General features: G+C 28.7%; 1 protein-coding gene across 1 annotated transcript; it reads left to right on the top strand.

The window, feature by feature from the left end:
- Positions 1-1,980: 1,980 nt before the first annotated feature.
- LOC133033895 (uncharacterized) lies at positions 1,981-6,161 on the top strand. Its single transcript, XM_061108967.1, has 5 exons — positions 1,981-2,089; positions 2,189-2,253; positions 3,619-3,743; positions 3,858-3,969; positions 5,118-6,161. Exons 1-5 carry the CDS (start codon positions 1,989-1,991, stop codon positions 5,219-5,221), a joined length of 507 nt encoding a protein of 168 aa, XP_060964950.1. The 5' UTR covers positions 1,981-1,988; the 3' UTR covers positions 5,222-6,161.
- Positions 6,162-18,075: the final 11,914 nt, after the last annotated feature.

Below are 18,075 nucleotides of genomic sequence, written 5' to 3'. Positions count from 1 at the left end.
AACAATACCCTTTTATAAATTTTGCAATATATTATTTATGAGTTTAGATCTACCTGCTACATTAAAAAATTAAAGATATCTCTAAATAGACTTTCAATGAAATTTAGGTACGTTTTACAATTAACATTAGGTACTACTCTAATTAATCGGCTATAAATACGCTTTAACATATTTATATTCAAAGTTTGACCCTAATATATATTTAATATTAACACAATTTTGCAATATTGAATTTGCATAATTATATATAGTTATTATATATTCAAAACTACACATGCATCCATACAACACTGCCCATTACTTCTCGACCAACTCATATAATTAAGTATATAATAATTTAAAATGAAATATATAAAAAGAAAACTAAAGAAAAAAGACACCATGCTTACATCATATAATAAGATGACATATACATACATGTATTAATTAATTGGTAAAAGTAATTTGTGGGAGTGATATTCATCTATGAAGCCTTAATTAATACATTACTCTAAATAATATGCATATATAATTAGACCTATATAAGGAGGTAGGAAGTAAATTATTAGTGTCATATATTTTTTTTTATTGTGTATTTGTTTATAAAAAATATGTCATATCCTGTTATTTTATTTCATATGCCAATACTTTTATAATATTGTTCGGCATTTTCGTTTTATAATTTGATTCATTTCGTGCTATAATTTACTTTTTTTTTTTTAATAGACCAACTCATTTTCTTTTAGGGGGCAAATTCTTGTACTCCACGTTTTTATATTAATTATACATTAAACTATATTTACTTTTTATAATTTTAATTAATTATTTTTATATAATTTTTCAATTACAATTCATATTAAAAATAATTATAATTATTAAATTTTAAATATTTATTATCATTTTACTTTACATATTATTGATATAATTATTATAGTATTGAATTTTTTTAACATGTTGTGTTTTTCAGGTTATGAATTAATTAGTTTATTAATTTGTGTTTATGTGTGATTTGTGCATAAATTCATCGTATTGATGCACCTGGCCAAATTTATTTTTTTCATGACAAATTGTCAAATTGTGCTTGTGTCTCCTAAGATTGTGTCAGTTTCGTGTCATCTCAAAAAGTTTGATTTATTTTTTTACAGAGTACCCAATATAAAATAGTATTATCAATGATGTTTTTCTTTTAGTGGCTGCGGCTCGTGATGGTTCGTGTTGCGCCATTTCACGTTCCGCAAATAGTGTAGCCCATGTACTATAAATATGTTACATATTTATTAATTAAGAGTGTTAATTTGGACTGATGCTTATCCTCATTTTATTAGTGCTAATTATTGATTTAATAAAATACTTTCAAAAAAAAAAAATATGATACACTCAATATATATATTTATCTGAAGTGAAAGATTCAATACTTAATATTAATAATACATTAAATTATTAGGGTCACATATAAAACCACCGTATATTTCTTTTATTTATTGTGTATTTGTGATGGCGTTGCTATAATTAGTAGTCTTGACTCTAAATTAATATTGTTGTTTTTTTTTTCTCTTTTCTTTTATAGACATTTCTCTACATATTATTGTGTTAATATATAAATAGTTACATTGACCGTTGACTCTTAATTTAAAATTTATAAATTAATGGACTTAATCACATACTGAGAGACTGTACGTGTTAGGCTTGTTTGAGATGGAAGTTTCATCTATGGTTGACTTCCTTAATTAATTCATTAATTAATTAGTAAATTATTAATTAATTTCACAATCACATGGCTAGCTCTTGATCCAATATTACATTATCTAATTTATTTTTATATTATTTCTTAGAAAAAACACGTAATTAGAGTAGTCTTGATTGGGAAATTTCTTAGTACTTTCACATTGTCTAATTATTATTATATTAAGAATAATTAATTAATTAATTAATTAATCACTCAATTATGTCTATAAATACAAAGCTATCCTTTGATGATAAAGATGTTTAATTAAGTAGAAAAAGAAGATATGGGCATACTGATGAACAGCTTGGGTTCTCTTCTAAATTTCATTACTTCATTTTGGTGGAATTTTCAAATTATAAAGCAGTACTCATTTCGAAGAAAAAGGTATTGTGTATATATATAATTATTATATCTTCATATTAATTCACAAATAATAAAATCTGTATTATTACTAAATTTTATTTGTTTATTTTGGTGTAATAGTAGTGATCTTTCGACAGCAAGGATATGTAATCCAAACAGTTTCCAAACCTTTCCAAAATTTGAAGGTTGGTGCATATATCAAAATTAATATTGTATCTATCATTAAATATAGGGTAAATTACAGAATCAACAATTAATGTTTTAGATTTTATACACTTAAAAATATTTTATAATTTTCTTACTCGTTACTACCACTTCTATTAACTCATAATTTACTTATTATTTTAAAATTTAATATTCTTAATATCAGAAACTAAATGTTACTAGTTTAAAAAAAAAAAAAAATCAGTTCTCACAATAATTTTCACATGGTATTGGCACTTCAATTCGATTACCATGTTCCATAAACTGCAGTATTGGTTCACTCAGCTATATGGTAATTTTGGTAGTATATCTCTCACATTTTTTTTAAACAAGTAGCATTTAATTTTTTGATACTAAGAATATTAAATTTTAAAATAAAATAATTCAATGTAATGCATTAATTTGTTTATATTTATGAGTTAACGGAAGTAGTAGTATCGGGTGTAAGAGAATTAATTGTAATATTGAGTATTTTAACATTTAAAAATAAAAATAAAATATTTAAGTGCATAAAATTTAAAACATTAAATATTTATACCGCAATTTAACTTTATATATTTATATATACATACTAGATATTAGTAATATGATCTATATTTGTTTGGAATTATATTAGAGTTGTTAATTATTTAATTATTAATTGAAATAATAATAATAAATTTAATAAAATTTAATTATATTTTTTAAAATATATAAATAATAATAATGTATAGAATTTATTTATATCTTCATTATTATAACTAATTATAATGTTTTTATGTATAAATTAAAAAATTCTCTCTTTAACGAAATCTTCTTATATATTTTAAAAAATATATGTTTATACAACATGTTCAAACTCTGATTTGACTATACTATGTAAATTATCTTACATTTGTGAAAATTTTGCAAAAGCTTTTAACCATGTTTGATATTTTTTTTGAAAAAAAAAATTATGTTTTAAAAAATGAAAACAAAAAATAATCATTGAAGTTTTTCAAAAGGTTATATTTTTTTAAACCAGTTTTTGTTTTTATTTTTTAAAATAGAGAACTACAATTTGTTATTCTTGAAATTCTTGTTTTTTTTTTAACTTTATCTGCATACAAAAAACTGCTACTTTTAATGATAATTTATCACTAATTTAGTTTTAGTTACAACAAATATTGTGACTAAAAATATATTTAGTCACAACAAATTATAATTTTTGTGACTAATACTTTTAACTACGGACCTTTTAGTCACAATATAAGAATTATGATTTATAATTATTAGTTACAATTTTTTTTACTTTTAGTCCCAAATTTTGTTGTAAAAATATTTTAGTAATTGTAAATATTGATTAACATGTATTCATTTTTATACAGGCAAAAATTTACTATTGACTAATGATTTTGAGGAGCTTCAAATTCCAAATTGTAGATCTGTGATGTATTATAAGAAATTACCATATTGTGGTCAATGTGAAAGTCGTCCAATGGTCAATCAAAAGGTATATATACATATATGTATAAACATATATATTAATATATATATATATATAAGTCTTATTTTCTTAGAAATTTTAATATGAAAGATAATTTAGTCTTCATGATCATCATTGCAGGTGACTATAAGATGTACAATTTATGACCAAAAACAGAATGTGAAAAAATTATACGACGATGTTAAGATTGATCTTGTTATAGGCAATTGCAACAAACATAAACTTGGTGAAGGTAAAAAAATAAGAAAAATTATCTCATTTATTATTTTTAATTATTTTTTAAAAAAAATTATCTCATTTATTATTTTTAATTATTTTTTAAAAATATTTACAGTTTGAATTGCTTTAGTAGTTTTTATGTGAGTTGTTGTGTGAATTTTAATTATGATTCAAGTTGTTCTATTTCGTAACTTGCTATGTGAATTTTCATAAAAATATTATGAGGAGACTTGTTTTATCCTTATTTGTATAGGGTATAGGTATATTTTTCTTACCACACATCTTCATGACTTTTGAGGGTATAACCTAATTATGTAATTACATTATTATATAAATTAAGGGAAAATTCTACGATGCCCTCTATTTGTTTTAGCATCCGAAATAATTTTTTGGTCAAATTTTTTCTCACAGTCATGTATGTTATAGTTATTTAAGACATCCTGCAAAATTTTAAGAAATTCAGAAAAATTTAACACGCCGAAAACTACGTTCAAACAATGTGTTGCACGCGTGACTATTTTATTTTATACGCGTGTGAAATAGATTGTTTGAACATTGTTTTCTATATTGTAAACTATTCCGAATTTTTCAAAATTTTGTAGGATATCTTAAATAGATATAACGTACATGAATATAAAAAAAAATAGACTAAAAAATTCTTCTAGATGTCGAAACAAGTTAAAGGTGCATCAGTACATCCATTTTAAGGGGGTGCATTGTAGAATCACCCTAAATTAAGTGAATTAATTGCTAAAAGCCACTATTCATTTTGTTTATACTACCATATTACACTACAAAAAAACTGTTATTTTTAGTGATAACCTTTTAATCATAACATAAATTTTTTGTGACTAAATGTGACTTTTAGTCAAAACAAAAAGTTACTTGTGACTAAAACATGGTATTTAGTTACAGGTTGTCACTAATTTAGTTTTAGTCACACCAAATATTGTGATTAAAAGCACATTTAGTCACAATAAATTGTAATTTTTGTAACTAATACTTTTAGTCACGGACTTTTTAGTCACAACACAATAATGATAATTTAAAATTAGCTACAATTTTTTTATCTTTAATTACAAATTTTGTTGTGATTAAAAGTAAGATTTGTTGTAGTGTTATATGATTATTTGTAAATACATAATTTCCACATACATGCAGGGCTTGACTTTGCCATTCGAACACTGAGAGTATATGAAGAAGCGATATTTGTTATCCCTAAGGCTAGTAATTCTCATTTCACTTTTTTTTTTCTATTCCTTTAGGGCTCGTTTGGAACGCCGTATTAGGTCGTATTGTATTGTATTGTATTATATTGAATTATATTTTATGCAATATTTTTATGTAAAATTATATGTGGTATTAATTTTTATGGACACCTAAATATATAATATTTTAGTATAAATTAAAGTTTAACATAGTATTATATAAAAATATGAAATAATCCAATTCAATATAATACAATACAATACAATACGATCTAATACGGCGCTCCAAACGAGCCCTTAATATTTATATAAATATATTTATATATATAATTAGGGAATAATATATATTGACATAGTGTACTTATATATTAAATTGAGGGTTATAGATATATCATCGTTCTTATTGAATAAACATATAATTAGTTTAGTTGATATTAAATTAATGTTCACTAATTTTGTTTAAGAATTATTTAAATATAATAGGAGACTAAATAAAACCGGAACTTTGATACTTGTAATAATATTAAGTGTAAAACTTTTTTGTTTTCGTTAATTAACACATGTCATTAATTTAATTAATTAAGTTTTGTGTAAATAATTAATTTCTATTTCATGCTAGATATATTTAAAAAATTATATGTCTAATTAATAATGTTTTCTTCAGAAACTGTGGCCGCCGAAGATGGATAATCCTTGGAAGTGGAATAAAGATGAGATCATAATTTGTTATGTTGTATTACAAGAAATTAAGTAGATATTATACGAAAGAAAGTGAGATTATATCTAAGTAAGAGTTATTGATAAATGTAATTTGTCACATGTTCATTTGGATTAAAAGTTTAGTATTTTTCGCGTTTCTTTGATATTTATTTGTAGCTTATTGGTATTTTAATTGAAAATGTTGTTAGAATTTTTTTTATTATTATTTTTATAAACGCTTTATTCTACTTTTTGAGTAATATATTATCAAATAATTAATTTTTATTTAATGTGTATTAATAAAAATTTTATTTTCTCTTATCTCTCAAAAAAAAATCAACTAATTATAAAAGCAAGAGAAATTAATTTCCTAAACTTATGTGTGACAACATCAAGATTCACTACAAGAAATTTCACTTTTACCAGCGCAGTAACTGCACTGACAAAGAGGTCAAAGTTTTACCTGCGTACATTTGCAGTAGCTAAAATCTAACTTTTACCAGTGCATTTACGCGCTGGAAAAATTCATTTTTGCCAGCGCTTTTCATTTTATGCTCGCAAAAGTTCTAATACCAACATTGATTTGCCAACCCCCTTTTGCCAACACATCACAAGTAAATTCTATTTTACCAGCGCAATACCAACTTTTGCCAGCACAAAAATGTGCTGGCAAAAGTGACATTTCTTGTAGTATCACTATCTAAGGCGGAGGGAGAGATTTGTTGGGTCTACCACATATTAGTGGGCTTGGACCAAAATAAGGGCAGCAACCCATTTACAATTAAAAAAATTATGAGAAGCTAATGGTTGTGTCGTGGAGAACAAGCACAGCCAACAGAGAGAGAAAGTAGAAAAAGAGAGGGGAAGAAAAGAAAGAAAGCTAGAGAGAGAAAGGGATTTTGCTACTTTTCATTGAAAATCAAGTGATTGATTCTCATTCATTTTAGCTCAAATTTTGGGTGGTGAATCGTCGCAAGGTGCTCTATAAATCTATCGATTTTGATGTGGCAATTTTTCTCTCTAAGGTGCACTTCTACAATATTCATTTGATGAGACCCTCAAATTTTTTCTAATTGTGTATCCAACTTTTGAGACGACGATGATTGTATTGGTAATCTAAAATTGTTTAATCTTAATGTTGTTGTGAGCCTCTAGTTTTACTAGAAAAAAACTTTGTAATCTCATTATTATTGAACTTTGGTGACAGTGGATGATTTGAGCGGACTACGGTCCCGTAATATTGGATTTCTACATAAAAATTTTGGTATCTCACTTTTATGTTTAATTTGTATATTTTATTTTGCTTGTAGTGCTATAGTTGATATTTGATTTTGCTTATATTTTTTATGTTTGATAAGTATATCTTATTTTTAACTTATAAAGAGAAAAAAATATTGTGATTAATTATAATAAATTTTTCCAATATATATATATAAATCTTGGACATCAAATTCAACAACATGCATATATTACTTTGTAGAAAACTACTCACACCAAACTATGAATTAATTGAAAATTTTCATATTTTATGTTGGACAAATAATTAAGTCGCTCAATTAGAAGAGTTGAATGATATAGTGAATTAATGTATTTAAATATTCACAATACATTATTATCTCTCTGCTAATTCCCACGTGCTAGCTATATTAGCTAGTCATCTAGGGTTAAGTAATCGTGTTTATTATATTTAAACTAAGCATCAATTAATAGAGCATTGTTATTGGGTACTAAGAGAGTGTTAGGCACCGGTGGTATACTTTTCAACAATCCTCTAATTAATAAGCAACAAAGTGGTGTGATTTAGCAAAATTGAACGAGACTGTTAGCCTATTATTTCTAGGTACAATAATATTTGGATTTGGAAGAATAATTGGGTGAGATAAGGAGATGATATGAACATGTTTGGCATGTACATTATTGCCTCTGCCTTTTCTCCTTTGAGCTTTGCCAGGAAACCAGCCACGATCTACTCGAGTGTGTTTTCCCTTTAACTTTGAAGGAAACTCTAGTACTTGGGACAATATTGTGGACTTATTGCTGCTTCGACCAATCATCACATCATCATCATCTTCTCCTATACATACATGAATATTATTATATAACGTAAATATATAAGGACACGTCATCACATATTAATTGGTTGAGAAATATGCTAAACAGTTGGAATTATAAATTTGTACGCAAGTTAAATTCAATAACAATAAAATTATAGTATCTATTAATTAATAATGGAGTCTACATATGGAGGAATATCGAGGAGGGTATTTTGGTCTTTGAAGCTCTTATGGGAATTTATGTGAAGGATAGGAAAATAAAAAAAGGAAAGCTAGGGCAAACACTCCCAAGGTGAAGAAGAAGAAACATAAGATTTTAAGCTGAGTAGAGACAGTGAGCGTTTCACCACAGAAAAAGTCGATGATGAAAGCATGAACGATGTAGTTTTTGGATAAGGAGTCGAATGAGTTCGAAGAGGAGATTCTCGTGGGGAGCAATTGTCACTGAAAATAGTTTTTTTTTTTTAATAATTGACATTAAACATTAACCCAATCTTAATGATGTCAAAGAAGAAAAAATGTATTCAGATTTAAAAAGTAACATTACTATATATTATTATAATAGACTAAATCAAATCTCAACTAAAGTCTTCTTTTTTTTTTTTACCAAAAACAAAAACAAATAATAAACTAAAGATATGGTTTAATGATTAGTATATTTCTCCTTAGTGTTCTCCAATGTTTGAGAGGGAATTATCTTAGTTCTTTAATGGAGTACGAAAAGAGAGAGAAGTCAGCTAGTAAATGGGACCCAATTATTTCCATCAATCCTAATTTCTATGCGATCTAAGTTAAGGACCATCATATTACTATACACTTGGTCAATTAAAAGTTTACATTAATTGCCCAAAAGATAAATTTTTTTTTAATACCTCACTTTAGAAATTTCATATATATATATGATCTTTATATCATCGTGTGCATGTGATTTGTGATTTTTTTTTTAAGTTTAGTGAGATCCATAACATTGTGGATGTACCATTAATAGTAAATTAAAAGAACATGCCAACACATTAATTATTGAGTATACTATTTTTATGAATAATAACCATATCTTTACATATTTAGAGAATAGGGAGCCAATGGGTACACAAAAAATAACAAAATTAAGCTAATTTTCTCTTTAATTATTACTAAAATATCCCTCTCGTGGCGACGAGAGTGGGTGGTGGTGAATGTTGACCGCCGTTAATGGTGATTCACTATGGTTTTGGAATAGAAAGAGGTGATAGAAGGATAGAGATTGAAGAAGAAAAAGAGATTGAGATATTTAGGCAAATTTGAAATAAAAGGTTTATTTTTGGAATGAATAGAAAGATTTGTTAGAATTTAAGGATAAGATGAATGAGGTTTTATCTCAAAATTAAATGAGGAGTAGCTCATTTATCTTATATATCACAATTTATTTCTACACATTAGCAATGTGGGACTAACTCTTAATAAAATTAGCATAATTTTCATGATGGGGTCCAATAGTATGTTAATTTTGTTGTTTGATCCCCTTTATAGTGTAGAAACTCAAATTTTCCTAACTTTTTTTTTTCTGAAAAATACTTATGACCATGTATTATATAATTACAGCATCTTAATTTTTAAAATATTTCTAAAAGTTTATTATAATCAAAATTAATTGAAGGAAAAAAAATCAAGCACGTCTGCAAATAAACGGTTTAAATCCTAATTTACGAACTGTAAATTTTTTTCCAATTTTTCAAAAAACTTGTAGATAATATCATGCTATGAGTACAATAAACACAATCATTAAAAGAGCATCAGTGGTGTCCAGTACTTTTTATAGGTAGCGCCCCACTATTAGTTAGTAATATTCTTTAAAAATTATTTTCTTAAGTTATATATGACTCGATACTTAATTACATCAATAGCGGTATGACACCTATAATAAAATGCTTGGCACCAGTGACACATTTTAGTAATTCTCTTATTAAAAGTATATATATGCAAAAGAAAACAAAAATGGGTAAACACTACCAAAAAAAAAAAGCTTATTTTAGTGACAACCTTTTAATCATAACATATTATGATTTTTATGACTAATATCTTTACAGACGTTTTAATCGCAATATATGAATGATAATTTATAATTAGTCACAATTTTTTTACTAATTTAGTTATAAATTTTGTTGTGACTAAAAGTAAAAAACTTTGTGATGAATAACTATTTTGATCAATGCATTATGAATTAGACTATACCCCATTGTATTTACTCCCTAGTATACAAAAATTAAATAATATTGATGAAAAGAGCTTGATTTCATATATACCTTGCTTGGTTAAAGTTATTAGGGCATGATCATCAATGGGTTGATGTTGATCCATAGGAATAAGATGATGATGAGAAGTAATAGTCTTGTTTGAGGCTTGATTATTGAGTTCATTCCATATAACAAAGCTTCTTTCCAAAGCAATACAAAGAGCTCCACCAATAGACTTATTCACAACCCAACTCTTGAAACCTTCTGAAACACCACCATACATGCTCATCATTAAACTTCACTCAACTTCTCCCACTTGATCTTCTCTTGATTCTCTTCACCAGGTTTCCCTATTCATTGTGTATATAAGTAATATAATTTAATAATTATTTGCCCAAACATCAAATAATCAAATATACATATATATATATACATATATATATGTAACTAACTTTTAGAGGTAATGATGAATTTCATAAGGGTTTGTGTGAAGCCATTCCTTATAGCCATAGCGGCAGAGAAACCTTGAGCCCAACACTTAATACATTCAGTGAAGAACCTCAAGAACCACTTTACTAATAATAATGTCCCATTCATCATCACAATCTTTGAGTTTTTGCTAATATTTTCAGAATCTGTATATAATAACTCAAACACATCAGAACATATAATATATACACAAAAATAGCTATAATGATAGAGTATATAAAGTTTGTTTAAATTATTCACAATTTTATACATATAAAAATACCAAAAACTATTCTATAATAGAGACTTACTAGCTAATAAAGCACTTTGTTTAGGTGTATGAGAGGGTTGATTAGCATAGTTATTAATCATGGCTCTTTGAGATCTACTAGCTAGCTTGCCAAATTAATAAAAGCTAGCCATGCTCTTCAACTATCATAATTATTTATATATACATATATATATGCATAATGTGTGTACATGTTTGTGTGAGTGCAGATCTTAGAAAGTAAACAAGAAATTATATTTTTCCTTACTTTACTTGTTTTCCAGAGCAATGTCCGGTATAGTTTAGACATTTGGATGCACATTCACACTCATGCATGTGAAATATCATCCTCCTTGTAATTGTTAAACTCATCTTTGACTAAACATCTTCATTAAATGAGATTGGTCAATTTAAATATATAGAAAGATTTTTGGAAACTAAATTAAGTAAGAGTCAAGAAATTAAATGATTGTTTAAGTAAAATAAGATAGAGATTTTTACGTCGTTCTGACGTTAGTGATCTCTAGTCTACGAATCAGTGTATTAATTTTGAGAGGCTTTGGATGTATTGCAAATGGGGTTCTGTAGCTTGAAGAATCCTAGTTCTTGCTATAATATTGCTCTTCCTCTAGGTTTCTCTTAGTTAAGAAGAAAGTGTAGAGAAAGTGTGTGAATGTTTTTCTATTTTTCCTCTCCATTTACATAAAGGGATATAATAGGTTCATATAGGCTTAGATTCGGGTCTGGACATACCCGCGATTTGCTAGGATTTCTATACAGAATGGGCCCATTATTGGAGAAAATACATTAAAGGAATAATTACATAGGCCACTATTTTTTGTAAAAATAATTCATTTTTATGTTTAAAGAATTTTCTTTTACATTTTTACGGTTTTTCATAAAAATGATACGAAAACAATAAGAAAACTACATAAAAATAACATGAAAATAACATCTAAATAACATCAAAACAACAACAAAAAATAACATACAAATAACAAAAAATCAACAATAAATTAACAAGAGTACAACATAAAAAAAACTATATATACTGTAAATAAAATCAAAAAAATCGTAAAAATATTTAAAATTCCGTGAAACTGTACTTTTATAATTTTTTTGTTATTTTTGTGTATTTGTGAAATAATCCGTACTTTAAATACATGACCTTGAGGCCTAATTAAGGCAGGGTTCTGGCTTGTTGGGTTGAAGCGTCCGTATGATGGGGGGCCTATGCGATCTGGACAGGTGTCATGTGTGGGAGCAGCTACAATAGACAAGACTGTCAGAGGGACGTAGTTGGACGAAGGGAATGTACCTCTCTTTGTGGTACGCGCACTACCATGTCCTGATTTAGGGGACATCTAATTTAGTAGGCTTAGGCGTCAAAAAGCAGTCATGTCGCCCTATAAGGACTTCTGGATGCACCTCTCAAACTTCCCATCCGGATACACTTCATCAGTCGTACAGAGGATGTCGTTCGCTCTATCTCCTGGAAGGCTGAATGGGCTTCCGGGAGTAAGAGGGTCTTACTTTTGGAGGTGAGGCTCCTGGAGATGTGATGGGTTGAGCCCACCTCCGATTTAGATCAGGCTTTCGCATACTGGAAGGCTTCGACCGGGCATCACGCATATTGGTTACATCTATAAAATGCCACGTGTTGCTTCATGATCTGGAAACGTGGATAATATTTACCTCCAAGCTTTCGGGACTTGGGAGTGACAAAAGCTTATAGTTTCACCTCTGGATGACCTTGAGCATTTTGGACACGTAGATCGTTTTGAAAAAGTGGTATGTTCATCTTCCATATTGTGAAATGTGAAAGATTGAGGACTTTTGAGGGTTACAACTTGCACTACACACATGTCATCATTTTGTTGGTTCGTGAATTTCTTCGCGTTCTTGAGAAGCACATGAGATTCAGGGTATCACAATGACAATTATTCGATGTCAGCAGGAGCCTTATTGATGATGAGGAAACGCCTCAAGTACTGTAAAAGAAATGTAAATTATGATATCCTAGAAAATGTTATAAAACTCATCATTAATCTTTGAGTAAACATCTTGCTTGAGTATAGCCATGTGATTTTATATTAATATAGACTTTAAAATTAAATGGATAAAATACTATTTTAGTACCTTGTATTTTATAAAAATTACTAATTGAATCTATTTTAGTAAATGACAATGTGAATTTTCTGTATTTTTTAAAATAGTACAAAATATTACACTGAACTCAATTTTCATCACAATATAACCTAATAATAACATGAGTAAGATGTGTTATGATCAAACTGGTTACAATTTTTTTTTATATTTGTCCGTGCTAAAAATTGATTTTCTGATTGGTTATGTTAAAAAAAAATTGACGAAAAATTAAACTCACAATACAATTATTATGTACCATGCATTTTGAAAAATACAGAATTCGATTTGTCATTTCATAAATTAAAGAGTCAAATCAATAAATTTTACAAAGCGCGCACATGGTCTAAAATGATATTTATCTAAATTAAATTATTGCTTAAGTGTTAATTTGTTTTCTTATATTTAAAATCATGGGAGGAGAGGAATAGAAAAGGGAAATTAGGATTTAGGGATTTGTCTAACATAAGCAAAATATCTTTATTTTCTTTTGAAGTACATTACAATCCGCTTGGTGGGTTGACCTCGACCTGTTGAAATAAGTATGGATTCGAGATAGGTCGGAGCGGGGCACAAATTTGAGAATCCGCTTACTGAGAGTCGAAACTGCCCCATTGGGTCGGGATCTAACCCGCGGTTATGAGGGTATTTTTGCCATTCCAATGCTTATGCTTTGTACCTTAGATCACAATAGAAGTTAGCATATGCACCATCTTCGCTTAATTACTTGATCATATTAAAATTTACAAAAATTTACAAAGTAATAACTGTTGGGAATCATGGGGTTCCAACTCAAAACCAATTGGCTATGAGTGGAGTAGCCCATGTTCTTATATATGGCTCAATATTCTTACATTTGATCCATGTGGGACAATATTGTCCAATATTCCCCCTCAAGATGGTGGCTATTTTTGCTCACCAATCTTGAATCACCTTATCATAAGTAGTGCCATTTGCTCACTTATTTTTGTTTGTTTTGTGGCTGGGAGTTCCATTTGCTCGCTTATTCTTGTTCGCGGCTGGGAGTACCAATTGGCTATGAGTGGAGTAGCCCATGTTCTTATATATGGCTCACTATTCTTACATTTGATCCATGTGGGACAATATTATCCAATATTCCCCCTCAAGATGGTGGCTATTTTTGCTCACCAATCTTGAATATCACCTTATCATAAGTAGTGCCATTTGCTCACTTATTTTTGTTTGTTTTGCGGCTGGGAGTTCCATTTGCTCGCTTATTCTTGTTCGCGGCTGGGAGTACCATTTTGCTCGCTTGTGGCTGGCTAACTCTTTGATAGGTGTGGATCGAAAGCCCGTTAGGGATATGGCTCTGATACCATGTTGGGAATTATGGGGTTCCAACTCAAAACCAATTGGCTATGAGTGGAGTAGCCCATGTTTTTATATATGGCTCAATATTCTTACATTTGATCCATGTGGGACAATATTGTCCAATAATAACCACAGCAACACTAATAATAAAAATGATATTAATATTTAATGAGAAAACTCACCTTATTAAAAAAACAAACAACCTTTATATATGTATGCGATATAAATATATATTTATTTACATATTTGGTCTACCTGCTACATTAATTAGAAAACTTCAAAATATATATATATCTATATAATATATGAAGTCTTATCAATGAAGATTTAGGTTTAATTACACTATAAAATATAAATTTTGGTTGTCTACAAGTTTGATTAATGAAATTATTATTAGTGAATAATGTGAGGCTTAGAGCACATGCATATTTGTCCCGCCCCCCAAATATATAATATACTAAAGTAAAGCAAAAACAAAAATATGACGAGTTAATAGTATGATACAAAAACTCTTAAATGAATAATTTTAATTTTCTTTCATTTCATTCATCATTTATGTAATAGTATTATATATTTTTACTAACTAAACAATACTAACAATTACTAGTTAATCTCTGTACCATTTCATGTAACACTCCTTAACTTTTCAAAATCACTTTGTCCTCAAGATAGTAAAAAAATGAAACTAAGAACAATACAAATATAAGAAAATAAAAAACTAATTACAACCCAATTATTTTCTATTAATATTGAGAAAATTACATTGTATATTTACTTTACTTTTTACTTGTTTTAATTTTTATATTCTTTAAGATATACTCACTTTTATAGATGATGTCTCCATTATACTCTTTAGGTTAATGTAAATTATGTGCTAGACTTAAGTGGAGAGTGAGAGTATAGTGGACAACCCAACTACAAACGTAAATATATTTTAATGAAATATAATATAAGAATATTTTTGATTAATAAATACAAAAAATAGATATTTCTCAACTTATCCCGTTAATATTTGGCTTGAACCCAAGCACGAGCCCAAGCCCAAAAGACTTTAAGGTGGCTCTTCTTCTCTCACGTAATGTATCAGTCGCCACCTTTTCCATTTTTTTCTTGATAGCTTCTTCATCATTCAACATCCATGCTTGTTTCTTCACCAAATGAACTTTCAATGTATTTGCAGCTATCAATATACCAAGGCAAGTCGTCGTTCGCACTAGTGAGCCTCCGCAATTCGGTGTGACCATGCTTTTTGTCGCCCCTCTTTGCTCTGATTTGGGTTACACCCGTGCTCTTCCATAAGTCGACATCTGAACCAAACTAGTTTGGACTGAAACAACATCAATTGCGCATTATTGATGATGGTGAGTGGATCAGAGGGAGTAGCTTTGCCACAATTAAAACACATGTCCTCCACCACCAGTAAATTAAGGCGACCACAACTTCACTTGCGTACCTGAGGATGACGTCATTTTCCTCACAAAGGTGATCGATGGTAAGTACAAACATTACAAAGTCGGCACATCCAGTTGTGAGAGCGTCATCTTTGCCTTCGATCCATGGTGATGCAACTGATGTGATCTCTATGAAGGATCCATGGAACAAGTATAGATTGGAGAATAGAGCCATCGAAATCTAGGTGAATCAAAATAGATGGGAGCTTTGCTATACTCTTATCAAATTACCATATGTGCAGACCAAGGCCCCCTCACGTCAATCCTACGAGCCTCTTATCTATTCTCATTTGATCACGGTGGGGGAGCAAGTAAAAATACAAAAAACTCAAATTGGGTTTAGGGATAATCATGCTCGAACTGATAACTTACCAGTGGCGAGTGGAACTTTGGACGCTTGTGTGTGTGAACTCGTTGAGGGCTATATAACTGCAGACGGTCTATAGGGCGCTCTGTTTTATTTACTTATGATATTAAATTAATGTTGCAATTATTTTTATTTATTATTCATTTTATCTTAACACTACTACAATGTAAGCCTTTAGCTTCCCTTTTTTCAACCCAATTTATAAAAAGGGAAGCTAAAGGGGGTGAAAATATCTGCATTGACATTTAGAGGCGGTTTTTTGGTAAAAACCGTAGGTATAGAATATATATATATCTATGTCGTCGGTTGGGGTTGGGAAAAATCAGGGTTTTTTTATATAACCCTATGGCGTCGGTTATTAGGTATTAACCGACGCCATAGGTGTCACCTTTATTCGACACGTGGCACCTATGGCGTCGGTTAATACCTAATAACCGACGCCATAGGGTTATATATCAGACCATTTCTGCTTCGTCTTCCTCACTTCCTCATTTCACACCTTGCTGAACACCAAGAACAGCCACCCATAGCAGCCCCAAACCCACGAAAAAACCCTCGCCAACCACCACTAAAACAACCTCATTCTCCCTCATTTCTTAACCATTTTACCCCATTTTTGTCTTAAAATCTTCTATTTTCTATACCTAAACCCATACTGTAAAAAAGTTTAGTTTTTTTCCCCTCTATATACCAAACCGGACCTATTATAAAGAAAGGTGGTGGGTATAACTCCGGCCACCGATTTTAGCGGAGAAAATGTTGAGTCTCAACATCCATTAAGGTATAAATATGCTTTCTATATATTTTATTTATGTACATTGGTATTATTTCGTTTTTGTAAATTTTTTTAGAATTTTTTTATTTTATTAATATTATATTGTGTGTGTTCTAGAGGTGGTGGGATTTTTGTAGCATTTTATCGCCGGATTGCGTTTATAAGGTAAATATTTATTAACTTGATATATAATATATATGTATATATTTTGTGTTTTATTATTGAATATGTGTTTATATATATCTTGTGTGTATATATTATTTGTGTATTTTGTGTATTTGTATTGTATATATATTTGTTGTGAATGAGAATGAGAGGTAGTAGAAATTTAATTAGTTTAGAGATAAAGTTTTTAAAATAATGGTAGTGTGAATATATAATTGATTATATATGTATATATATATATTTATATGTTATTTTTAGAAAAATTAACTATGGAAATTAGCTAGTAACTAGCTAGTAACTTGGTACTTTGTTTAATAATTAGTAAGTAATTTAATAATTAAAATTTTAAATTAGTTGTATATTACATTATGTTATAGGTTGTGTGGTAATATTTGAGGGTCGACATATTTCGGTGTTGATCGGATTTGCAATAGGTATATCCATCCGCTAACCTTTTGTTAGTATAATTAATTATCAATGCATGCTTAGTTGAGTTTGAATATCTTAAATATTCATCCGTAGTGAAGTAGGTTCTGCGAATACATGTCTTTGCGGTCGGATGGGTGGATAAATTTTGTATTGTTTATGTTAGTTTCTTTGTTCTGTATTGTTATATTTGTTTTGTTTGTTACTTTAGGCACTTTTAAAATTTTTGGGAACGTTCAATTACAGCCGTTATGCTGCCAAAATTTCGGTAGAATTTGGATCAAATTTTATTATAAAAAACATAAATGTTAAAGGAAAAGTACATAACATAAATAACTAGGTTATTACTCGCTAGTTGTAAGAAATTAGGTGACATAACACATTCATATTTGACTCAAAACATGTTCGTGTTAGTAGGTCTTTATATTTGACTCAAAACATGTTCGTGAAATTAGGTGACATTTGTTTTGTTTGTTACTTTAGGCACTTGTCTTGTATAATCTAATTGATGTGTCTATGCATTTATTATACTTAGTAGGTCTTTATAT

The sequence above is a fragment of the Cannabis sativa genome, chromosome 2 (genome assembly GCF_029168945.1).
Source record: "Cannabis sativa cultivar Pink pepper isolate KNU-18-1 chromosome 2, ASM2916894v1, whole genome shotgun sequence".
NCBI classification, from domain to species: Eukaryota; Viridiplantae; Streptophyta; class Magnoliopsida; order Rosales; family Cannabaceae; genus Cannabis; species Cannabis sativa.
This window is presented reverse-complemented; position numbering and strand designations above follow the sequence as displayed.